Here is a 23,764-nt window from a genome sequence, read left to right as displayed (position 1 = left end):
TTAAAGATTCAACTTGAAGTCTTGAGACCCATCTCACACAAGTGTTATCGGAGGTCCCGAACTTCATTTATCGTTTAGTTGAACTAGTAGGTGGATTGGGTGTGCGGGGTGATTGACAAGTGTGGCATACCAATCAACCTACTAAAAGATACGTCGTGAGGTCGTAGTTAGAGAGGAGTGTGGTGCATGGTACACGTTTATAATTTGTCATTATTTGGGCGTCAGCACTCGGCACATATTGGACTTTGAGGGGATGACTGGTGAGGTGTAGCTAATTAGAGGAGAGAGAAGAATGCTACGTGTTACATCCTCCTAAATGTTGATGGGGATGCATGCTTTGCTGCGCCCGCAATCATTCAGTGAACAAAAACAACATCAAAACTCTTGAGAGAGAGAGAGAGAGAGAGAGGGAGAGGCGTGGCCATGAGGGAGGTGAAGGAGCTTGAAACCAACGGCCATGGTTTCAACTTGAAGGTTGAAGAAGATGGAGAAATCAAGAAAATGTTGGTTGCAGCTGAGGCGGAGAAGGAGAAGGAGATGGTCTCTGCTGGGTCGACATTCTTGTCTCTTCTCGCCACCAAAGATCGCGACTTTCTCCTCTCCCCTTCTGGAACTCAGGTAGGTACAGAATAAAGCAATTTTGAAGCTCTGGGATTCACTTTCTTAAGTTGTTTAAAACCATTTCCCTGTTTTCGAATAATTTGCAGCAGGGAATAAGGTTTCCATCGGCTTGATTAATTTCTTGATTGAAATGGTTTTAGTTTGGATTAACAGTGTTATATTGATCTGTATGTATGTTTGTGTAGCTAGACCTCCAATCCTGCTAATGTTATGTAAGCATAAGGTGGACTGTAGCCCCCCAATTATCATTTCCAGAAATACTTTTCCTAAAATCATAGGTGTTAATAACAGGGTTATTTGTGATGGGTCTCACATTAGTTGCTGATTTTTTAGATCAATATATAAGAATTGAGTTAAACATATATGAGGGTTAGTACCAAATGCGTCCCACATTAGCTACTGATTGTCCGGGACAATATTAAGACCTGGGTTAAACTTTAGTACCAATGCATGGGTCCCACATTAGGCTAATATATAAGACTTGGTTAAATGTATAAGAGGATTAGTACCAGATGCGTCCCACATTAGCTATTGATTGTCTGGACGAATATATAGGACTAAGAGGATCAGTACTAAATGCGTCCCACATTAGCTATTGATTGCCTAGACTAATATATAAGACTCGGGTTTTATGGTATAATTATGTTTGGGTTTGTATCAGTACATTTGATATATTATGCTCCAAATGCATGATTCTATAACTTCACTTTAATGTGACTACTGGTTCACTTGGAAAATAACATGATTGAAACAAGGTTTCAGAACCAGGATGAATACAGTTTGGAAGGTAACACATGACATGCCTCTGAATGCCTTGAATCAACTAGTGCTTCTCACCATAATGAAAGTGGTTATTTGGTGCCACAGGTGAAAATTTCTGAGCTTCGAAGCAAAGTTATTGGTATATATTTTTCGGCTAACTGGTATGCGCCCTGTAAAAAATTTACCCAAGTGTTAGTCAGTGTCTACAAACAGTTTAGCCGCTATTACACCTCTGGGTTTGAGATAGTCTTTGTTTCGTCTGATGAAGACTCGGAGGCGTTTGCTGCTTACCGTGCATCCATGCCTTGGCTTGCAATTCCGTTTTCAGACCTGGAAACGAAGAAAGCCTTGAACCAAAGGTTCAACGTCGAGGGCATTCCTTGCCTGGTTGTTCTGCAGCCTAACAATAACAAAGATGATGATGCAATAGTTTATGATGGAGTTGAACTTGTTTATCGGTATGGGGTGGAAGCTTTTCCATTTACCAAAGAGAGGTTGGAGAAGTTGCGTGAGGAAGAGAGGGAGAAACACGAAAAACAGACTTTGAAAGACTTACTAACAAACAGCAATAGAGATTTTGTTTTTGGCCACTCCACAATGGAAAAGGTAAGTACATACTTAGCATTTAGCAAGAATGCTAAATTCCAGCTTGGGTGGACTTAATGCTAACACAAAATTGCAAATTGTATATCTTTGCGTTATTGCAGGTGCCTGTCAATTCGTTAACTGGTAAAACAATCGGGCTGTTTTTCTCAGCCAAATGGTGTGTCCCGGGGTTGAAGTTTACATCCAAGCTAATCTCGGTCTACCAAAAGATTAAGCAGGGGCTAGTATCGGGCGAGGATTTTGAAATAGTTTATGTCTCGAGTGACAATGGGGAAATGGAATTCGAAGGTTATTTCCAGTCCATGCCATGGTTAGCACTCCCTTTTGGTGATCCAAATGCCAAGAACCTAAGAAAGTATTTCGACATTCGAGGGATTCCCAGCTTGGTAATCTTGGGGCCTGATGGCAAAACTCTGAGCAAACAAGGGAGGAACCTTATATGTCTGTATAAAGAAAATGCATATCCCTTCACACGGGCCAGAATGGAGGCGCTCGAGAGGCAGATGGACGAAGAGGCGAAACGCCTTCCAAAATCGAAGCACCACGAGGGGCATCACCACGAGCTAAGTCTGGTCTCAGAAGGGACTGGCGGGGGACCTTATATATGTTGTGAGTGCGACGAGCAGGGGCATGGTTGGGCTTATCAGTGCCTCGAGTGCGGGTATGAAGTGCACCCCAATTGCGTGAGGACCGTCGAGGATAGCCAGACCTCCTAGAGGTAATCAAACTAGACCACCTTAGTGGACTGGTTTTAGCAGTTGTGCTTCTTAGAGTAAGTGGATAAAGAATGGAATGAATATGAGATGAAGAGAGGAGATGATGTTTGTTATCTTTGTTGTTTCTGTAATTGGGAAGATTAAGACACATTCCCTTCATGCAGCCATGGCGTTTTCAGCTTTGTTGTATTAGTACTCTGTATTATCTATCAATGGTTAAGTTTTAATTTGTTTAGTCTGATATATATTCTGTAGAAACGTGGTGTCGTTTTGTATGTGGCCCAGCCCAAACCAACAAACATCCCACAACCGTGACAAAACAAAGATCTTTGGGCTTCGTTTGAACAGCACATGTTTTCATATGAGAATTCGACCCCCTAACACGTTTCCATGACTTTCGGCAAATTAACAGCTACGTGGACCATAATCAAATATACATTATTTTTGTACTGAATGTACATTATTTTTATATTATAAAAATAATGTACATTCAGTACACAAATAATGTACATCCCCTGAATATAATGTACATTATTTTTATACTAAATGTACATTATTTTTATATTGAATGTGCATTATTTAATAGTATGGTCCAGAGCTGTGTGGACCATGATCCACACAATAATGATTGATGTCTTTAGTCTTTGTCTTTGAAGAGTAAAGAGTTAGTTTGATCCATCATTAAAAAGTCTTATTTTTTCTTTTTCTTATAAAAGGGGACGGACAGAGCGTTTGAGAATATGTAAATCATGATAATTCAATGAAGGTCGAGCTAAATTTCCCATCATTATAGCTGCCGAGTTTCAAATCTTACTTATCTTAAATACTGTCTACTGAATTAGTGAGTTAAATATGTACAGACATCTTAAAATCTTTCTTTAATAAGAGTGTGGGGGTTTGAATCTCACAGAAACCCCTTGTGCGCTATACAGGTAGAGTAGTTATACCATGGACCAGATTCACCTTATAAGGTGAATCCTAGTCCTAAATTGTGTATTTTTAGTATTGAAATTGTGAATTTTTAGAATATAAATTGAGTTTCTAAGTCAAATACATGACACCTGTAGAATGGAAGTTGTAAATACAATACCGGTCATCAAATCCTAATATATTAATATTGTGGTACTACGGTATTTGAAAGAAACTTGTGAATATAAAAGTAAATTATGAATATTTAGTATGTCAATTGTGTGGACCTGGGTTCATAGGATAATTTGCGGTACAAGTAAGGGGATGTTTGGTTGGGTGGAAATTGTTTTCCTTAGAATGGAGGAAAATATGATTTGTGGATGTTTGGTTTATGGAATTCAAATTTGAGGAAAACAAAATCCTTGTTGGACTAAAAATTTTGTTTTCCAGGGAAGATGAGAAGAAAAAGTGATATGGATGAACTATTTTACCCTTTGTGTCATTTGTTAATTTTTTATTATTTTTCTTAAGTTACAGGGGCATATAAGTCTTTATACTCGTTATTCCTTACAATTTTAAATCCAATCAAGCAATGGAATTAGTATTCATAATAATTTTTCTTTACCAATCAAACAATAAAATTCATTTTCCTAGTTACTTTTCCATGAAATTTCACTTCTATTTCCCTACAAATATTTTATGTGAACTAAACATGCCTAAGAGTGGAATTTGAGAACTAACGAGATGACTCACACAATTCACCTCCTATAGAGACTTTTAGGCAGGATTCTAACTTAAATAACAGTAAAATCGAGACCTAATCGCTGCAATGTTGTGCGGGTTAAACAATTATAACATTAGTAAAAAAACATAGATACCAGATACTGTATACAAACAAAGGCAAAGAATATTAGTAGAGAAAGCGTATGAAGTTGAAAAAGGTGCCAAAACCCATTATATATACATATATATACATATGAAGCTAGCAGCAGGACAACCGGAAAGAAAGAAAGAACACTCGAAAGGCAAAAGCAAAGCACCTTAAAAACCACAAGTTTCATTAACTTCACCCATTACACTTCCTTCGATAACCTATATATAAATCCCCCATTCTCTCATTTCTGTCCCTTCCATTCCATTCCACCCCGTTTCTTTCTCCTCCCTCTGCAAAAAAATGGGGCTCTGCTGCTCAAAAGTTCGCGAAATCCCAATACTCTCAAGCTCTTCCGCGTATCGCCCAGTCCCCATTGTAGAACAACAAACTCAACCCCCACCGCCGGCGCCGCAAAAGCCAATGGCGTCAGCTTCCGAGGTGGGGCCCATTCTGGGAAAGCCGTATGTGGACATTAGAACAGTGTATGATCTTGACCGTGAGCTGGGGAGAGGGCAATTCGGGATCACGTATTTGTGCACGGAGAAGGCGACGGGGTTTAAATACGCGTGCAAATCGATTTCAACGGCGAAGCTGGTGAGTCCCAAGGACATTGAGGATGTGAGGAGGGAGGTTTTGATGCTGCAGCATTTGACTGGGCAGCCCAATATCGTGGAGTTCAAGGGGGCGTATGAGGATGGGGAGAATTTGTATGTGGTGATGGAGCTTTGCTCCGGCGGGGAGCTTTTTGATCGGATTACGGCTAAGGGGAATTACTCCGAGAAAGAGGCGGCGAGGATTGGGAGACAGATTGTGAATGTGGTTCATGTTTGTCACTTCATGGGAGTTATGCATAGGGACCTTAAACCTGAGAATTTCTTGCTTGTTAGTAAAGATGATGATTCTCCCTTAAAGGCCACGGATTTTGGACTCTCTGTCTTCATTGAAGAAGGTAAACTTGAAATTTCCATAATCCATTCTTTTTTTTGATAGTACTATTGACTCTGTTATAACTGTTATAATTTAGTATGTGTTCATACATACTTTCTCAACCTATAGAAGCACGGAGAGTCAATGCCCATACTGGGGCTTGAACCTGAGACTTCTCATTTGAGAAGCCACAGCTATGCCGCTAGACCTTAAATTTATTGAGTTATGAATATGATTAATTGTTGAAACTTTAGAAGACATTAGTTTACTATGTTCAATTCATAGGACTTCATCATCATCACTATGTCCCCCATATTAGCATTGCCAGCTATGAATTTCACTCATTCTTGCCAATAATCCTACTTTACACTACAAGGATAGCTGGATGAAGATATCTTGTTTGTATGTAATTTCATTCAGTTTAGTCTTAAGAAAAAAAAGAAGAAGATATTTCCCCTTCTTAGGAGTGAAGTCGTCTCTCACATTTAATGCATATTGTTCGGTTTTCTCCATGTTAGTATTTTTTCTCCGGAAGGGATAGTAGTAATGGTCTTGTTCTCCGAGTCCAACATTCTACCATCGAAACGTGGTGTTGTTGCGTCCTCGCTACTAGTTATAACTTTTGGTGTAGTGATAATCGATTGGTCTTAACAAGTCTAGTTTGAATTAATCAAGACTTCAATGTGGATATTAGAGTGTGTAGTCCAATCGTTTACTTAGCTTATATCTTTAATAAGTTAATTAATGGGAACAGATAGCTTGCTGATAGTTTACTCGGTTAAGATGCTTGTTTGGCGTGGTTTTGTGGTTAAAGGATTAGAATGAAGAATTTCATTTGTAGTCAAGTGGAGAAAGGGATCAAAAAGGAAGAATTTTTGCATTTGATATGATTGTTAAAAAGGAGACTTTGATAGTGTTGGGACCTCTGTGACAAACAAAAATCATGTGTGGGTAGATTTTACTTTGGGCCAAGCATGACCGGGTCAATACGAGAGTGACAGGTCAACCAGGTCAAGGATTGTTTTAATTTCCTTGTCCCTATCCATAACCAGATGACAGTTACAACCCACAGTCTTAGGTTAACTTTTCCTGTGACTTTGTGTGGCATATGCTATCGTGTTTCATGGGCATGAGAATATCCTGTCACTTGGATAGACCAAAGTTATGATATGAAAAGATTCATAAAATGAAAAACTACTGGATGTTGTTGCTTTAGATTTGGTTCTGGGAGAAGAAGAGAGAAATGGAATGTTATCTTTCACAGCAGAAAATAGTATCTATACCTACTAATAAGCAAGTCACCATCTAGCTTTAAATCTGAATGTGGTCCCAAATGGTGAAAGTTATGATTTTTGAAATATCATATTTACATAAAAACTCATTCTGTATGTTCTAATGCAACAGTTAAAATCTAGTAAGCCTCTGTTAGTGATACTGTTAGTGTATAATAAGAAGGAATCAATTTCTGCCTGCTATTCAAATTTCGAAGCGGTGGCAATGAACATCAATTTTCATAACCGTGAATCTAAATGACAATCATTCTTCAGGTCAAATATACAAGGATATTGTTGGAAGTGCTTACTATGTTGCACCCGAGGTGTTGCGTCGTAAGTATGGCAAGGAGATAGATGTATGGAGTGCTGGAGTCATTTTATATATCCTTTTGAGTGGATTTCCTCCATTCTGGGCTGGTAAGTGGAATTTTTGCGTAGACTTACTGAGCAGTTCAGAGATTTACTGCATGTCTAGCCCCATAAATTGTAACATGTTATCGAGCTTGTTTGGCGCCCAGCTGACTAACCTTGGCCCAATCTTAGATTCTAACAACTTTATTTCTTTGTCTTGATAATCATCCTTGTAATGGTGCCCTAGAAACTGAGAAGGCCATATTTGAAGAAATTTTGAAGGCCCAACTTGATCTTGAAAGCTCTCCCTGGCCATCCATATCTTCCAGTGCAAAGGATCTTATCAGAAAAATGTTGACAGTGGATCCCCAAAAACGGATAACTGCAGCTGAAGCCCTTGGTAGGCGCATATTAACCTTAAATTTCTCTTACCAGATTTCTGTTTTGAAAGTTGTGCTGTCATCTTGTATTCAGAATACAAATGTACTAACTGGAAGTAGATAAATGAGTGTTAAATCTTGCTTAATGCCATAATTTTCAAATTTTCAAGTATTGGATTATAAATTATGGTGTTAATGATCAGTAAAGTTTAGATCGTGCTACATGATACAGAACATCCATGGCTCAAGGAAGACGGTGATGCATCGGACAAACCTATTCATAGTGCTGTTTTGATCAGAATGAGGCAATTTAGAGCAATGAACAAGATGAAGCAGCTTGCTCTAAAGGTACCAGTTTAATAGCCACGCCCCCTAAAGTTTGGTTGACAAGATTGAATATAGATGTAAGACGGAAATCACACCATGTTACTCGTAGGTCATTGCAGAAACCATGCCAGAAGAAGAAATAAAGGGGCTGAAAGAGATGTTCAACAACATTGACACTGATAGGAGTGGCACCATCACATACGAAGAACTTAAAACCGGGTTAGCTAAGCTGGGATCCAAGCTCCCAGAGTCGGAAATAAAACAGCTGATGGATGCCGTAAGAACTTCTAATACTCATATCTACACACACTGCACAAATCAGTTTATCGCTAAGTTGAGGTAGGTAACATAGTATCATACCATCTCAGGCTGATGTTGACAAGAGTGGGAGTATAGACTACATTGAATTCATTACTGTCACCATGCATCGGCATAGGCTTGAGAGTGAAGAGAACTTGCACAGGGCTTTTAATTACTTCGATAAGGATGGCAGCGGGTATGCTTTTTACTACGTAGTATTTTTCTTTTTTTGAAAATGTCATTTCCAAACGTTCTATAACTGTGCCATTTGTGTTCACCAGATACATTACCAGAGACGAGCTTAGGCATGCTATGACAGGATATGGCATGGGCGATGAAGCTACAATTGATGAGATCCTTAACGATGTGGATACAGATTTCGTAAGAAAAATTTATCCTCATTTCTATACTAGTTTCATCTGTCGAGGCACTAAAAGTTTTTACTGGGGATAAATTTCACCTTGTAGGATGGGAAGATCAACTTTGAGGAGTTTGTGCAGATGATGAGAAGGGGAACTGTGGACGACGGGCAACATGCATAAGTAATTTTCATACTGTTTTACAAGTTGAGTTATTTATACAGTCTCACATTCTGGCTTTCTTGTGTTGATTGTAGTAACTCATTCTTAATGCCATGTGAGCTTATTATTATTATTTAAAGAGAATTGTATATTGGGTTTATATGAAGTATGAGCACATTCTGCAGCTAAAACTCATCGACCAGTGTAATATACAAAAATAATGATGATGCATTGTAATTATGATTGTGCCAAATTTAGTGTTGCAATATATCAACGTGACAGCATGGATGTCTAAATCAAAGACAGATAAACTGCATAGTTCTCAAACGAATTGATGCAATGCCAGCAATCGTATTATGCAGTATAATTACAGAAATCATCCTATTAATCTAGAAAAGGGCAAGTTCCAAGGGAATGCAATTCTTTCATATACAAATAAATTTAGAGACATTAAACAACAATAAATTTAAAAGCAGAAAAAAAGTGAAGGCCTAGAAAGAAAGAAAAAGGGAAGTAGGAAATGAGATGAAAATTCTAATGCAGATGCTAAATCCCTAATGAACATTGCATACACGTGGAGGAAGAACACGCTTGATACATCCGACCAAAAACAAGGAACCCAAAAACGAGTACAAATACCTGAACCCCAACATGACATACCTGCTGCTCTGTATGGATCATAAATCTGAGTAAACAATTAAACAGAGCAGAAATTGATGATTGCAGATTGTGGGCTGATAACTTGATATCGACATTCGTGATTAGCTATGTGCATTTTGTTGAATGAAGCAGCAGAAGCATATCTCCCTTGCTTTTTGATACTCGTTCAATCAGAGTTTGAGTCATAGAAGTCACTGGGGCATGGCGTCATGACTTCAGATTCAAGTTTCTGGAGTACCCTGTGCATAGTGGGTCGATCCTCTGGGTTAGAAGAGACGCATTGTATTGCAATTGAAAGCAGGGCATCAAGGCTTTCTGGCTGCATGCCTTCACAGAGTGGATCAACTATGTCCTGTGGTCTGTTCTCAGTGACCAGAAAATTTAACTGAAATATGAAAAAGGAATGTATTAAACAAGACAATTTTATATAGCACTGGGAATCTTGTATCCTAGAAATGTGGGTTCCACAAAGGCTGAATATTTCACAACCAGAAATGGATTTAAGCAAGGCAACTGAAATAATCCTAGTTTGTTGATGGTTGCTCCACTTGTTGCCTCAAACTAGAGCTGATTACAATCAGTTTTTTTTTTTTTTTTTTTTTTTTTTTTTTTTTTTAATAATAATTTGAGTTTAATTTTAAACTGTTGTTGAGAGTTTATAGAATCTTTTTAAATTCAAACAGATTTAGTTTCTTATTTCCAGTAATAAGTTTGGGCTAGTTTGATTGTTTGTTGTTGTTGTAGTTGTTTTTGTTTTTTAATAATTGGGACAAATACTAGCTTTCTTCTTACCCTTCTTGATATCTAGTATGCAGTACTACTAAATACTAATATCTTTCAATTATGTGTTGGGATCTAGCAAGTAAATCTCCAAGTGGCAAAAATATTTTTAAAACAATAAACAAAAAACAAACTAAAAACAATAGAGAAGCATACCCAGCCAACAATGTTTAGGCCCTTCTCGATGAAGGATGCATCGGTTGGACGACTTCCACTTAATATTTCAAGCACCAGAACCCCAAAACTGTATACATCTGACTTTTCTGTGGCTCTACCACTCTGCATATATTCTGCAAAAGAAAGGGGGTATTAGAGAAAAACCCACATCACTGATGGAAGAATCAGAAATCTGCAAGTGCATTCCAGATCCAGATATTTGAAGGAAAAGAATACAAATTATGATGCAGAAGAGAAGACAATAAAATTTAAGTAGACCAATCTAGCAAATGTTCATATGTCCAAAAAATGACAAATGTGTGGATAAGGATCCGCATCAAAGGCCTTTAATGTTTTCTGGTGTCTCACATTCCTAGTGCATATTGTCTGTATGCCTAGCATGAAAATTATGCAGCAAGAATGCATGTCCTACAGTAGGAAAATCAAGGAACAGAGTTCAAAAGATTTTGTGCTACAAATCATGTAATTTCTATTTGCCTCTAGCAATCATCTCAATCAACCAGTCAAGGTGTTCATCATGCGTGTCTGCACATGAGATTACTAAAAGAATTGGAGTCGCCAATAGGAGTGTCTATGAGACCACATCCATATTTACCATAAGCACAATAAACAGAAAATGATAATAATGTTCATTCATCATCCAACCTGGAGCCAAATATCCAAATGTGCCTGCTACAATTGTTGTTTTGTGAGACTCCTCATCTTGTAGTAATTTGGCCAATCCAAAGTCAGATACACATGCTGCAAAATTACCATCAAGCAAGATGTTGCTAGACTTTATATCACGGTGTATTATCCGAGGTGAACAATCATGATGCAAATATGCCAGCCCTTTTGCGGCTCCCATGATTATAGTTACTCGTGTATCCCAGTCCAATTGCTCAGATTTCTCTGCACAGGAGTCAAGACACCAAGCAATTACTTCCACAAAAGTTTCACTCAAGAATGCCAAGAAAGGGAAAAAACGTAAACAAACAAACAAACAAACACACACCCACTTGACGAGGATACAATTAATCAGTTAATAGAAATCAACAAAAGAAATTACTATATTATATTGCAGTTAAAAATCTAAACAAAGTTGATTGATACTCAATTGTATCGGGAAAATGACAATTGCTACTAAGAACATAAAATATCTCCATTCCATTTCCATGTCATTCACCCGTGTTTATTATTTGATTTTAAAAAATAAATGCACATTATATGATTATGATATAATAGTGGAGAAAGTGTTCTTACCATGCAGAACTTCGTCTAGGCTGCCTCCAGGTAAGAAATCATATATTAACAACTTTGATGTTGGAGAATAGCAATATCCTCGCAGATTTACCAGGTGCCTGTGTTTAATGCTTCCAAGAATTTCAAGTTCCCTTTCAAAAAATCTATCTAAGCCCTCATTCATTTTGACAATTCTTTTCAAGGCAAACACCTTGCCATCATCCATTGCAAGCTTGTATACCATCCCAAATCCACCAGAACCAATAATGTGTTCTTCATTCAGTGTCTCCAACTTCTTTATAATATCCTTTGAAGAGTATGGCAAATCTCCATGGAACATTACGATTGAAGCACCTGAAAGCATGGGAACTTGTAAGGTCTTTGATAAAGGAACAAAATAAACTGCAGAGCAAAGGCCACAATAAAATGAACTTTAAATTCACTATTTATATTTAAGTGAAGGATAGACACCTGCACCAACATCCATCGCAAGGCTTCTACCGTCATTTTTACCCAGCCTCTTGTAGAGGAAGCAGCCCCAGAAACACATCAATGCAACCAAAAGCAAAGCACCCACAGTGGCCGAAGCACTTATAAGCATTCTCTCCGAATATTTTTTCTTATTTTGATTTTGGGCTGAAAAATAAGAGATAATAGATTTTGTTACAATGGTAAGAGACTTTTAAAGGTAAACAGGGAAATGAAAATAGATTGAGTGGTAAATAGATAAAGAGAGAGACAAGTGTGAAAGAGAGAGAGAGGAGATACGTGCAAACACTAAAACTTAGCTGTTAAATTAAAAGTCATTTGAGAGTTGAGCTTTTAATTAACTGTATACCAAAATAACAAATAAAACTCTAGTGTGTATCATAATTGAAATACTACTTGGCTGGGCCTAGAAATTCTCAGTAGAGTGTTAATATGAGACAAAGAACATAATTCATATACATAACCCAACAAATATACATGCAAAAGTCAAAATAATATTAGCACAAGGAAAAAGGTTTGTAGATATGAGGATGCCAAGTCTGTTGGCCAATGGCATTCGTACTATTTAATCGGATATGAATTAGTTTCCTTGCTTGAAATAGCATTTAGGTACTTCCTATATAGCAATAGAACGGACATCAAAAAAAAAAAAAGTAATCCTTCATAATGTATAGTTGTTGTAATCTGGCAGACAATCAGAAGATAACCTCATGGGAAATTTCACTAAATTTAAAATGATGATTTACCAGAAATAGGAGGCTGGGAAAATGGCATAGAACCTCCAGCACTACTTTTGCATAGTGCATTAATTTGCTGACCACACAATTTACGATTTCCAAGAAAGCTGCAAATAAGCATTAGAGATCAGCATTTAAAAGATACATCTTATGTGCTCTAAGTTGCAAACATCAAAATTCAAGCTTGTTAATAATACTTATATGAAGGCACTCTCTTTGTGGCCAAAATCCCTAACATACATTTTCTACCGTACCCAATTCTTTCAGGTTTTTCTTTATTCAATGGGAATCAACTGCACCAGAGTAGGCACACCATTATATATGCATTTCCACTACATAAGTTGTTATGATCAAAAGACATTGTGCATTGTATCTGCACTAAGTTAAAACTTGAAAGATAACTTAACAATCCCAACATTATTTGCAATTCTGTTTGGAAAAATGGCAAATCCATGCCATAATGGATGAAGTAACTGTTAACAGAAGAACTAAAATACAACAGATTGTAAAATGGCATTGCTGAAATATGTCGCACTTATAAATCATAATATTTTACTAGTTGTTACTTACGAGTCACTAGGGAAGTTGGCAAGACGACCATCAGAAGGTATTTGTCCAGTCAGGAAATTATTTGACACATTGCTGTCCACATTGTGTGAACAAAAAATAAAAATTATTATCAAGAGAAAAGAAAGATAAAAATGAAAATGAATTGTGGTGTTCAAACTTCAAAGTAGTAATCGATATGGAATAATTTCACTCACAATGATATGAGCTTGTCTAACTTCCCAAGTGATTGCGGAACATTTCCACTGAGAGAGTTACTAGAGAGATCCCTGCACAAAGCAAATTATCATTACTAAAGATCCCTGAAATTCATTGATTGGATTACCGAAAACTGCTCAGGCTACCAATCAGAATATATCATGATTTGCTGTTAATTGGGGACTGCTAAGTGCCACAGCTTTTGCTCATTCAAACAGGTTGGTCTCATTGCCATGTAATAGGTTATTATTATCAATATGTAATGCATGAATTTATACACAAACGTACATCAAAGAGAGATATATGAATGCTCTTTCTTTTGACAGTCAAATCAAGTGCATAAACAGAAGTAATTGACAAGAGGACCTACACAATTATACATCTTTGGGAAAAGAGTGCCGAATATTACTAGTACCAAACTTGGGCGTGATGATGATTGATGAGTGTCAAAATATGTAACACTCTAATTGGGAAATAAAAATATCTATCATACCCTCAAGAACATTGACAGTGAAGAACTTGATGCTTATCTCCATTATAATTTTAGAAATTAAATAAAAAAAAAAAAAAAAAAAAAAAAAAAAANAAAAAAAAAAAAAAAAAAAAAAAAAAAAAAAAAACATCTGCCAGTGCAGTACCAGACTACCAGGTCAGACTCAGTTAGTAACAGTCTCCCACACAAGAATGCTGAAACCAGCATGCATAAGCATAAAAATACCAAGCAACTGATGTGAGGAAAAGTATCTCACATATTTTCAAGATCAGGAAAGTTTCCCAGTTGATCAGGAATCAGTCCACTCAAATAATTACCCTGCAAAAACCTGTCATAAAGAGAGATTAATAATCCCGTACTTGAAATGAGCAAGTAATTAAGCAGAAGAATCCCTTATACATAATTAATCTGCACTAACTAGTGATCTTTGACTAATATCAATGGGCAAAAGAGGTATATAATTGTCAATGATCATTCAGTTGAAAATACAAAAGGGATCATTGCCTCCAATCTGTGACCAAAGAGAGTTTTAACTGTAATATAGCCATTCCTCTTCATTTAGCTTTCGGAAATATCAGAAAAAGAAGAGTCCTCACTGCACTGCAGCAGATACTTACAAAGACTTCAGCATTGTACAGTTTCCCAACTGAGGGGGTATTTCCCCATAAAAGTTGTTGTCATGAAGTGATCTGCAAATACAACATTGTGTTAGCAGATTTGCAACAACTGTAAGCATTTTAAAGAAAGTGGAGATAGGGATTCATACAAGAATTGCAACTGTTGTAGTTTCCCGATATCTGGTGATATAGATCCACTCAACTTGTGATTAGGTAGGCTCCTAGATAAGTAAATAACAATAACCATTAGGAGTTTCAATTTAAACTTCTGCATCCAACTAAAATGAATTGAAAATGCTTATAAATTTAAAAATGTGTTTGTGTGTACTCTTAAATTGACAGTGACTTTTCTCTATCAGGTAAGACAAGCAACTACAAAAGAAAGCCAAACACACAAGGCAAACAAGTTGCAATCTTTGAAAATGCTGGAATTATGTTTGAACAAATAGAAAACTTTTGATCTTGAAGAAAGTGGTGACTAAGTTGTCCAACCTTGGAACTCATCATCTGAGGTTGTCAAAACAGATGAATCTCATCCATCAACAATTTCATGGAGTAATATCAGGATAGGATTACTGACCCAACTATTTGAACCAAATTAATACATAAAACATTTTTTTCTAAAGGACATCAAACATATTAAGAAACCAACTTTTGTTTCTTAAGCAAATATGTCGATGAATGTCCAGACCCAAAATACAATATCAAAAAGGATTTAAAATATTTTCAGAATACAAAAGAAACTCACAAGGATGTAACTCGCTTTGATTTGGGGTCACATTTTACTCCTTTCCACCTACATGGGTCAGGATCTTCAGGTCTCCACTGGTGAAGAACATCATCTGAACTAATTATTGCTGTTTTAAAGTTAACAAGTGCTTGACCTGCAAAGACATGTGATGTTCTATATTAACTTGGCAAAAATAGAAAACCTGAGATTCTATTGATAATAGTTGTAGCACGAACTAAAGAGGCTGAAATGAGATGGCTGAGAGTTCCCCTTATGGATAACCAGTATATCACTATTCAATGCATTTCATCTATACAGAAAATGATTACAAACTGAAAAGAAATAAGAGATGATTAGGGAGAAAAACATATCTATATACTCCTGAGAATCTTCATCTATTAACTACTGAAATTTATATTGTATAATACACATGTAAAATCCCTTGTTTAAGGGTCTGATAATGGCACTAGACTTGGATTTTCATTGAATTCATTGAGTATTTCCTAACATGCTCCCAATTCCAAATGTTATAGTTCAATGGAGCTTAACTTCTGAAGTACATAAAGCAAGTAGGGAAGAACATATTTAGCATAGACTAGACATCTTACCATCAGGACTAAGAGGTTGCACTTCTACCAAAATGCAGAGTAACAGGGTGTATAAAAGCAATGGCTGCCCAGAATTCAGACAAAATCTGCCCATTTTGGCACTGGTCAAGCATAGGTTTATTGCAAATCATTTGAGGCAACAGGCTGAGTGATTGCTCCCGTGGACATAAAGTTAAAAACTTGATGATACAAAAGAGAAGCCACTTTACAAAGATATTTTAGCTCCCTGGGAGAACAAAAGCATATGATCATCATCTTGAAAATAGTGAAATGCAGAGAATAATAAGAACATGTTCAGATAAGTTTCTCAATGAATATACTAATTACAGATGCTTCCATTCAGCACCAGAATTTAGATTAAAATAACTGCAGTAAGGCAACTGTATCTACCCACTCAAACATTAACTGAATTTCACAAGCAAATATCATTTTCCAGTGAATTGCAAAACCTATTAAGTTTCAAAGAAATTCAATGGACTCTGTTCTGCACTCCCACTGCTTTTTTGTGGCTATATCTCAACAGATTTAAGGTTGTGACATTGCATAAGAATGCAATGTGGTTAAGTTGATGAAAAGTCAAATCAGGACAACTACTTAACTCAAATTTAACAATATCATAGGAGTACTGTACAGCCAAGAATTATGGGATGAAACATCATTGATGCTAAGTTAGCCTTTCAACTTAAGGAAGCACTTTTAAAAGATAATAATAAATAAATAAGTACAAGGAAGTGTTTACCAATCAAATCCAATAGAGCTAATGAGAATTCTATTCACGAGCAAGGGCTTGCTATGCAACTTAGCAGTTAATGAAACAATTAAGTTAAGCAATGAGAGGAAGTTGTGACATTTCTACACATCCTGTTCTTTTTAAGCACAATTTTCATAATTTCCAACTTCCATCCTTGGAGATAAACCTTAGATCATGTCCCACTGCCCACTCGTGCACATTAAGCAACATTAACCTCTTCTCAAGTTAAGTTCAGCAAGTGTCACTACATTCCTGAATGCATATACAACTTCGTCTTTATATGTGGAAAATTAAAAATAAAAAAACTATTCCGTTTATTGAAAAGCTTAAAAGCTCCATTATGAATTACAAAATCTGCTTCATAAAGGCCTCTATTTCATCAACAATCACTTTAAAACAAGTTAATACTATCGCAAAGTGTAAATTCATCTCACTGTGTAAACCCCCAAACACGGAATTTTACTTGTAGTAAAATTAGATAGCAAAAGAGTTTGCTCGATTACGCAGCTAAGAAATTCCCCCAACTGAAAACAGAAAGCTAAAAATACAAAAAATAAAAGCATACATTCACAGAAACAGACAAACTATCCGCGCAATTCAGATAACTGCTTCGAGAATCAAGCACTGATACGGCGGACAACAATCAAAGCAGTGAACCGTGCGTTTCGTTGAATCCTTTTTCCAATAACTCACATAACGTAAAGCGCGATTGATTTAAATACACGACTAACCAAAGCGAATACCTGGACAGAGTTAGATTCGATCTGTGAAGCAGCGGTGGGAGCTCATTTCAGGCTTTCAGTTCATGGAAAAGAAGAGAGAGAGAGAAGAAGAAGAGAGAGAGAGAGATGGAAAGTTTAGCTGTAAAGTTGAGTTGAGAGCTGTAGTGATAGAAGGGAAACAGTAAAGAACAGTGAAGCAATTTTTCTCTCTCTAGAGATTTTTGGAGATTGCGACAAGCGTTGTAGTAGTAAGTGTAGATAGAGAGAGGTAGAGGGAGACTGAGAATTGATGCTCCGATTGAAAGCCGCATCAGCCTTCCAGCGGAAACAGACAATCATTGTGGAGTGCCTTCGCACGTTACAATGGGTGACCCTCCGCACGTGCGACCGACGCTGCGGTTGTCATCAACTGCCCTCACATTCTGCTCCTTTTACGTTAATATATAATCAAATTCTGCTTAGTGTGTGTGAGTGTGACGCCGGAATTTCATATTCCTTGGATAATGTTTGGAAGAGTCTCATTAAAATAATAAAAATGATTGGATTGGCTCAAATTATTTGAATGAAGTGTGTGATTTATTTTATAAGGTTTTATAAGGATTTGTTGTTAAGCAATTTGGCATACTAATAGTTGTGAGATTATATGTTGGTTCAGTTAATCAGATTAGATTGAATTCTTTAATTTAATTTTTTATAAAATTAGATTTATTATTAATATATACAATTTATATATTGAAAGTAATATTATACATGAAAAATTAAATTTAAAAAATAATTAAAAATTACTCCATACTAAAGAAAATAAGTAAATAAGAAATATAATTAGTTTGACCAATAAATAGTAAACATGACATGTGAAATGTGACATAGTACATAATAAAGTAGATCAACGATACATATTTATTTTTAATATATTATAAATTAATTTTTAGTGTAATGTATGTCTATACAAAACTTTGCAATATATTAAAAATGAATTTGTAGTATATCTTGTAATGCATGGTATAACAATTGCTCTAGTCTAAAGGTCTCTTTATGCATTAATATTATGTTATTTTTCTTCCAAAAAAAATGCGTGTTGTTAACGCAATTAAAACAATTTACTTTCTCAATCACTATATATATGATTAATTAACACCAAGGTGCACAAAAATTTAATTTACACATCACTTAATATTAATCTTTTTAATATAGCATTTTGTATTTTTACCAACTAATCTGAATTAAACTACTATTATACTTGCAGAATTTGACTCTTAATTAAAAATTAAAAATTAAAAAAAAAAACTTAATAACATAATCCACACATACAAAAAGTCAATTATTCAACCTTGCAATCCATTTAGCATTAGCCTTGGCAGATCGTTATTGACTTATTGTACATGAAAATTTGAAGGGCCTACAGCCTACCAGGGAAAGCCGCCTCCCAAGTCCCAAGGGGTGTTGCAAGAAATTAAAACAAAAAGGGATGACTAAGTGAATTTTGCTTCAAGATAGACATTACGACGAACTTTGTGATTGAGTCTCTATTTGAGTATTTGACATACTAACTGAAAAATTAATTAAAATATGAAAGTTGAAAAGTTAGTAGTTAGTAAGGTAATTGATTAACAAAAATTAAAGTATTTGGTAAAATTAATTAATTGTTGAATTAGTTTATGAGTATAAGAAGACATAAAAGAATAAACTAAATATTAAAATTTTGATTAATGAATGGTAGATGGTGTCATTTTTGTAAATTAATAAAAATATATATAACAAGGAAAAAAGTTAAAAAGTTAGGAGTTATTTTGAAACACTATTTGGGATGATATTTTAAAATAATCTACTCCGTATTATTTTAAATTGCGCTCCTCATGGTGTTGGTTGGTTTGATCGAATAGACACTATATAGAGAGGATGGTGTAAGTTGTTAATATAAAAATTAAAGAAAAGAAGTCAATTCAAGAGTAACACAATTTGATTCAATAAGAGTAACGTATAAATTGTTGCAAAAAGATAGATTAACAATACAAATTTATATTCACATTCATTGAGAAATTAATTATTTTTTTTGCCAACTAGATTGCCTCATTTTGTCTGTGATTCATAACTTCTTTGACCCCCACCTTGCATTAAACCCTTCTTATGCGTGGATTTGTGAGAATTGCATAGTCTCATTTTATTTTTTGAGTACTATTGATTCTGTTACAATGTAATATCTATTCATATAGTTTCATTTTATTTAATTTCTAGTTGTTTTAGTTATGTTTTTTGACTTTTTGCATGTATCCCAAAAAAAAAACTCATTCTTAAAAGGATGAAATTGAATTATTCACAAATTTTCACTCAAATTTGAAACTGAAATTCTCAATTAAGAATTCAAAACCGAGCAAGCAATAAGTATTTATATTTATTAATTAATCGATCCTTTGTAATATGAATAGGGTAGTATTAATTTAGATCATTAAGTAAGATTAAGAATACCAATTTAGACTAATAATAATAAGTTAAAATGTGTACTAAATTACCAATAAGTCCAGCCGTTTTAGCATCTCTAAACAGTAAACGCGACGAATCCTTATCCAAAGTAGGTAGTAACTGGAAAAAGTAATTAAGTTGAATTAAACAAAATCCATAATATCCATTCATACTGCATTAATCTCACTACTTAAATCAAACTGGGACTACATCGAATCTATGCATCTCGATCAATACTTAGAACAGTCAGCGGGCTTGAAGCTAACAGTCTTCCCGACCAAATCATAAGCAACAATGTAGTCAACCTGCGCCAGGTTGCCGAAGATGGGATCAAACTCCGTCGCTGGGAAAAGCGTCAGACAAACCACGGTTTGTTCCACAAAAACGAATGTACCGTTGGGTGACAACTCGACATCGGCGCCGGTGAAATGTGCAACGATGGTTGGAACCTCCAAGCCGCCGGTAGTTTGGAAGCAGAGCTTAAAGAGGCCTTCCGGATCATTCACCGGAGTCTTGTTAATCAGGCGCTTTAACTCAGACTCCAAAAGGTCGTAGAGGTCGGGCGGGATATAAGTAAACGTCGTTCCCGAGTCAATGATGATGTTTCCGATTTCCCCGGGGTTAAGGGCGGGAATTTCATGTGACAGGTTCTTTAAGGTTTTGTTTCCAACGCTAATGTTTTCCAGGGTGAGCCAGTAAAAAGTCGCGGGAGATTTTAGGGTTAAGGGAGTCGACACGACGGAAGTATCTGAAGCCATGACGGCGGCGTCGGGGCCGAATGTGATGTGAGTGGAGATATTCAATGTTTGAGGCGGCGGCAAGCAGTAGGCGAATTTTCCGGCGATTGTTTTATTCAACTGTGAGATAAGGGAGACCGGGCCGCCACCTAGGCCGATAATTCCGGATGCGGCGTCGCTGAAGGTCCCACCATTTTGGTGGCCGCAACCGAACGCGAAGTTCGGGAAAGAAGCGTTACCTAGGACCAACGTTTCGGTGGCAATGACCCCGACGGTTTCGGATTGGTCCGCGTAACTATACTGATACTGACAAACATTCCCGGCGGCGCAGAAAAACTCGGAACATAGCGGCGAATCGCACGGCAATGATCTATAAGACGAGCTCTTTTGAGGTTCAAACAGCGGAAAGTCCTGGTCAAAGCAGCGATCGCACGGCCGGCATTGCGTCCACGTCAGATCACTTCCAGTATCGGCAATCGCGAAAGTCTCCATCGGCGGGGTACCCACCGAGAATTTCATGGTGTATTCCCCGGGGATAACCTCGATGTCAACCACCAACTTAGCGGAGCCCACAGCGGCGCGTTTCTTGAAGTAGGCGGCGCGTGCTTGGGAGCGGCGGAAAGAATCCCGTAGAGAATCGAATCGGGAGTTGGAAGCGTTGAAGAAAGGGGACAAAGGGGAGTCACGGTGGATGAGATCGACTGTGAAGCCATTGCTCTGAGCAGAAAACAGATAAAAAACTGCGAATACTGAAAAGATTTTGGAAGCCATTGGTGAAATGGGAAGCCATGGGTGCTTACACTTTATAGATAGTGAAAGCGTCGTAGATGCATGCATGAACGAACATGGAAAGTCGATTGAGTCTGGTGATCTGATGGAAACGTATAATCGCACCCTAAATGCATTGCGACTCATTAAATCCGTCCACACCAAATACAAATAATCGATCAAGTCACCAAATCGATCTTAAGATCATAAAAAAGAATAACATTTTTTTTAGGTGGAGAGAAAAAGACCAGTGGGGTGTGTACTGAATAACTGCCTTATGAGTTGTGACCTGACCTGAGCAGGTAAAATGAGATAAATTAATAGAGATAGGATTTCATAATTAATTTGCTTAAATCGAGAAAGTCAATAGACCGCTCTAGTTAATAAATCAAATTTGGTACATCTCAACCAATATTTGTTGCAAATTTTTTTTTTTACAAATTAAAGAATATTCTTTATCTGTGTTTTCACGTAATTTCTTATATTTTATGAAATCAAATCAGTTACTTTTTCAATAAAGAATTTAGGCATGATTTCACGCAATAATTTAATTTCACATTTTAAGTAATTAAACTTTATCTTCGAGATAGTTTTTAAATGGCAAGAACTTTGAAATTAAAACATTTTGGAAATAATTATTCTGGCCACTTTGTGAAACGATTGGTCAACCAAAAAAAAGTTTAAAATTTATTATTTACTTAAAGTGCATTGACATGTGCATGCCAACAGCCATTTCTCATAATTTTATCATAATTTTGTCTCATAATATATATTCACATTTTTATATGACTATATATATACATATATATATATATACACACTAAATGTATATGTTTTATTGTGTAAATAGAGGGGAATTAATAAGAATTGTAGTTCATTGGATCAGATACCACAGTATGAGTAAACATGAAATCGTAGTATTATTATAATAATAATAATTTATTCAAGTAAATATGATATTGAACGATACAAAATTATTCGATGAATGCCAAAAAAAATCAAAACTTAGAGCAATCAGCAGGTTTAAAGGTGACAGTCCCGGCCACCAAATCGTAACCGACGATGTAGTCTATCCCCGACAGGTTACCGAAGATGGCTACATCTGAACCAATTCTCACCTGCGAGATGACGGTCAAACAGAGCAATCCTTCTTCCACTTCAACGAAAGTACCTTTCGGCGACAACTCCACGTCAGCACCGGTGAAATGCGCAACAATTCTCGGGAACACAAGTTTGTCAGCAGACTTGTAGCACAACGGGAATATGTTTTGTGAATCAGTCACCGGCGTGGCGGGGATCGCGTCTCGTACGGCCGAATAGGTAAAGTTGTATAAATCGTACGGGAGTAAGGTAAGTGTGGTTCCGGAATCAATGATGACGTTGCCTTCAACTTTGGTCTGTTTAACGCCGCCCTCTCGCCGGCCGCTAATCTCGGAGGCAGGAGATTTGACCGTTAAGGATTTCCCGCCAACGGTGATTCGTTCCAAGTTGAGCCAGTAAAAGTTCGCCGGCTTGGGTTTTTTGATTAACGGCGTGGAAACGGCCTTAGCGCCTTTAACCACAGCGTCGGGGCCGAAACTTATACGGCTAGTGGAATTCGCATCCGGCGATAAACAATACACGAATTTCCCGCCGATTTGGCGGTCCAACTGGGAAATAATGGAGGTAACGTCGCCGCCGAGGCCGACAATCCCGGAACTATCGCCGCTAAACGTGCCGCCGTTTTCGAAGCCGCAACCGAACACAACGCTCTTAAACGACGTGTTACCTAACCTAAGAGTTTCCATAGCCACTTCCCCGACAGTAGAGGACTGATCACCGTACGCCACTTGATACCGGCAAATATCGTCAGCGTCACAACCCAAGCTAGCAAAGGAGGTACAGGTAGACGAATCACACGGCACCATTTTGTACGACCTACTCTTCTTCGGATCAAATATGGGGAGCGATTGGTTGAAGCAAGTTTTGCACGGCTTACACTGCGTCCACGTAATATCACTGCCGGTATCGGCAATCCCGTAGGTTTCAACCGGCGGGGTCCCGATGGAGTATTTCATCACATATCCTCCCCCAGCGGGCTTCACGGCGGTCTCGAACTTTGTACTGAAATCGCCATTAATGCGATGATTGATGTACGCCGCTCGTGACTGGGAATTGCGGAAGGCTTGGCGGATATATCCGAACCGCGACTGGGAAGGGTGGCGGAAGGGGTTAAGAGGAGAGTCGGGGTGGATAAGATCAAGGGTTATGCCATTGATTTCTGCAAAAAGCAAGGCAAAAACACAGAAGATCATGAATTTGGACTCCATTGTTGAGGATTGATGGATGGAATGGGAAGCTCTAACACTGCTCACCATTTATAGGAGAGAATTATATTGAAACTACATTGCATTTCTGCAGAAATGGTATGAAGTTTAAATTGGGATAATATCTTCAGTTATAGAAGAAATGTAATTGCTGTCATTATACCGCATTGATTCA

The 23,764-nt window shown here is 37.1% G+C and overlaps 5 protein-coding genes across 5 annotated transcripts; 2 read left to right on the top strand and 3 right to left on the bottom strand.

Annotated features, from left to right (window-relative positions):
- The first annotated feature begins 273 nt into the window (after positions 1–273).
- LOC116023064 (probable nucleoredoxin 2) lies at positions 274–2,948 on the top strand. Its single transcript, XM_031264024.1, has 3 exons — positions 274–618; positions 1,489–1,989; positions 2,091–2,948. The coding sequence occupies exons 1-3, from the start codon at positions 424–426 to the stop codon at positions 2,703–2,705; spliced, it is 1,311 nt and encodes a 436-aa protein (XP_031119884.1). The 5' UTR covers positions 274–423; the 3' UTR covers positions 2,706–2,948.
- Positions 2,949–4,614: 1,666 nt separating this feature from the next.
- LOC116021555 (calcium-dependent protein kinase 29-like) lies at positions 4,615–8,821 on the top strand. Its single transcript, XM_031261985.1, has 8 exons — positions 4,615–5,437; positions 6,963–7,106; positions 7,288–7,440; positions 7,653–7,768; positions 7,857–8,024; positions 8,116–8,243; positions 8,329–8,428; positions 8,515–8,821. Exons 1-8 carry the CDS (start codon positions 4,789–4,791, stop codon positions 8,587–8,589), a joined length of 1,533 nt encoding a protein of 510 aa, XP_031117845.1. The 5' UTR covers positions 4,615–4,788; the 3' UTR covers positions 8,590–8,821.
- Positions 8,822–8,858: 37 nt separating this feature from the next.
- LOC116021554 (LRR receptor-like serine/threonine-protein kinase FEI 1) lies at positions 8,859–17,575 on the bottom strand. Its single transcript, XM_031261984.1, has 14 exons — positions 17,340–17,575; positions 15,846–16,071; positions 15,256–15,391; positions 14,657–14,728; positions 14,508–14,579; positions 14,147–14,218; positions 13,397–13,468; positions 13,203–13,274; positions 12,642–12,739; positions 11,878–12,042; positions 11,428–11,760; positions 10,831–11,076; positions 10,165–10,298; positions 8,859–9,613 (listed from the first exon to the last, which is right to left on the bottom strand). The coding sequence occupies exons 2-14, from the start codon at positions 15,937–15,939 to the stop codon at positions 9,395–9,397; spliced, it is 1,785 nt and encodes a 594-aa protein (XP_031117844.1). The 5' UTR covers positions 15,940–16,071; positions 17,340–17,575; the 3' UTR covers positions 8,859–9,394.
- Positions 17,576–19,953: 2,378 nt separating this feature from the next.
- LOC116023685 (probable aspartic protease At2g35615) lies at positions 19,954–21,286 on the bottom strand. The gene has a single exon (XM_031264688.1). It carries the CDS (start codon positions 21,284–21,286, stop codon positions 20,009–20,011), a length of 1,278 nt encoding a protein of 425 aa, XP_031120548.1. The 3' UTR covers positions 19,954–20,008.
- A 995-nt stretch (positions 21,287–22,281) lies between these two features.
- Positions 22,282–23,739, bottom strand: LOC116023684 (aspartic proteinase CDR1-like). Its single transcript, XM_031264687.1, has one exon. The coding sequence runs from the start codon at positions 23,638–23,640 to the stop codon at positions 22,282–22,284; it is 1,359 nt and encodes a 452-aa protein (XP_031120547.1). The 5' UTR covers positions 23,641–23,739.
- Positions 23,740–23,764: the final 25 nt, after the last annotated feature.

Source organism: Ipomoea triloba, chromosome 6, assembly GCF_003576645.1.
Source record: "Ipomoea triloba cultivar NCNSP0323 chromosome 6, ASM357664v1".
Classification (NCBI taxonomy): Eukaryota; Viridiplantae; Streptophyta; class Magnoliopsida; order Solanales; family Convolvulaceae; genus Ipomoea; species Ipomoea triloba.
The sequence above is the reverse complement of the archived record's forward strand: the minus strand, read 5'-3'. Positions and strand labels throughout refer to the sequence as shown.

Excerpts from the sequence above, each read along its gene's own strand:
- LOC116023064 (XM_031264024.1), top strand. The coding sequence starts at position 424 with ATGAGGGAGGTGAAGGAGCTTGAAACCAACGGCCATGGTTTCAACTTG. Across the intron at positions 619-1,488 it reads TCTCCCCTTCTGGAACTCAG|GTGAAAATTTCTGAGCTTCG; the intron begins GTAGGTACAGAA and ends TTGGTGCCACAG. Across the intron at positions 1,990-2,090 it reads GCCACTCCACAATGGAAAAG|GTGCCTGTCAATTCGTTAAC; the intron begins GTAAGTACATAC and ends GCGTTATTGCAG.
- LOC116021554 (XM_031261984.1), bottom strand. The coding sequence starts at position 15,939 with ATGGGCAGATTTTGTCTGAATTCTGGGCAGCCATTGCTTTTATACACC. Across the intron at positions 11,077-11,427 it reads CCTAGACGAAGTTCTGCATG|AGAAATCTGAGCAATTGGAC; the intron begins GTAAGAACACTT and ends ACTCCTGTGCAG. Across the intron at positions 10,299-10,830 it reads ATTTGGATATTTGGCTCCAG|AATATATGCAGAGTGGTAGA; the intron begins GTTGGATGATGA and ends TTTCTTTTGCAG.
- LOC116023685 (XM_031264688.1), bottom strand. The coding sequence starts at position 21,286 with ATGGCTTCCAAAATCTTTTCAGTATTCGCAGTTTTTTATCTGTTTTCT.
- LOC116023684 (XM_031264687.1), bottom strand. The coding sequence starts at position 23,640 with ATGGTGAGCAGTGTTAGAGCTTCCCATTCCATCCATCAATCCTCAACA.
- LOC116021555 (XM_031261985.1), top strand. The coding sequence starts at position 4,789 with ATGGGGCTCTGCTGCTCAAAAGTTCGCGAAATCCCAATACTCTCAAGC. Across the intron at positions 5,438-6,962 it reads CTCTGTCTTCATTGAAGAAG|GTCAAATATACAAGGATATT; the intron begins GTAAACTTGAAA and ends ATCATTCTTCAG. Across the intron at positions 8,244-8,328 it reads TTCGATAAGGATGGCAGCGG|ATACATTACCAGAGACGAGC; the intron begins GTATGCTTTTTA and ends TGTGTTCACCAG.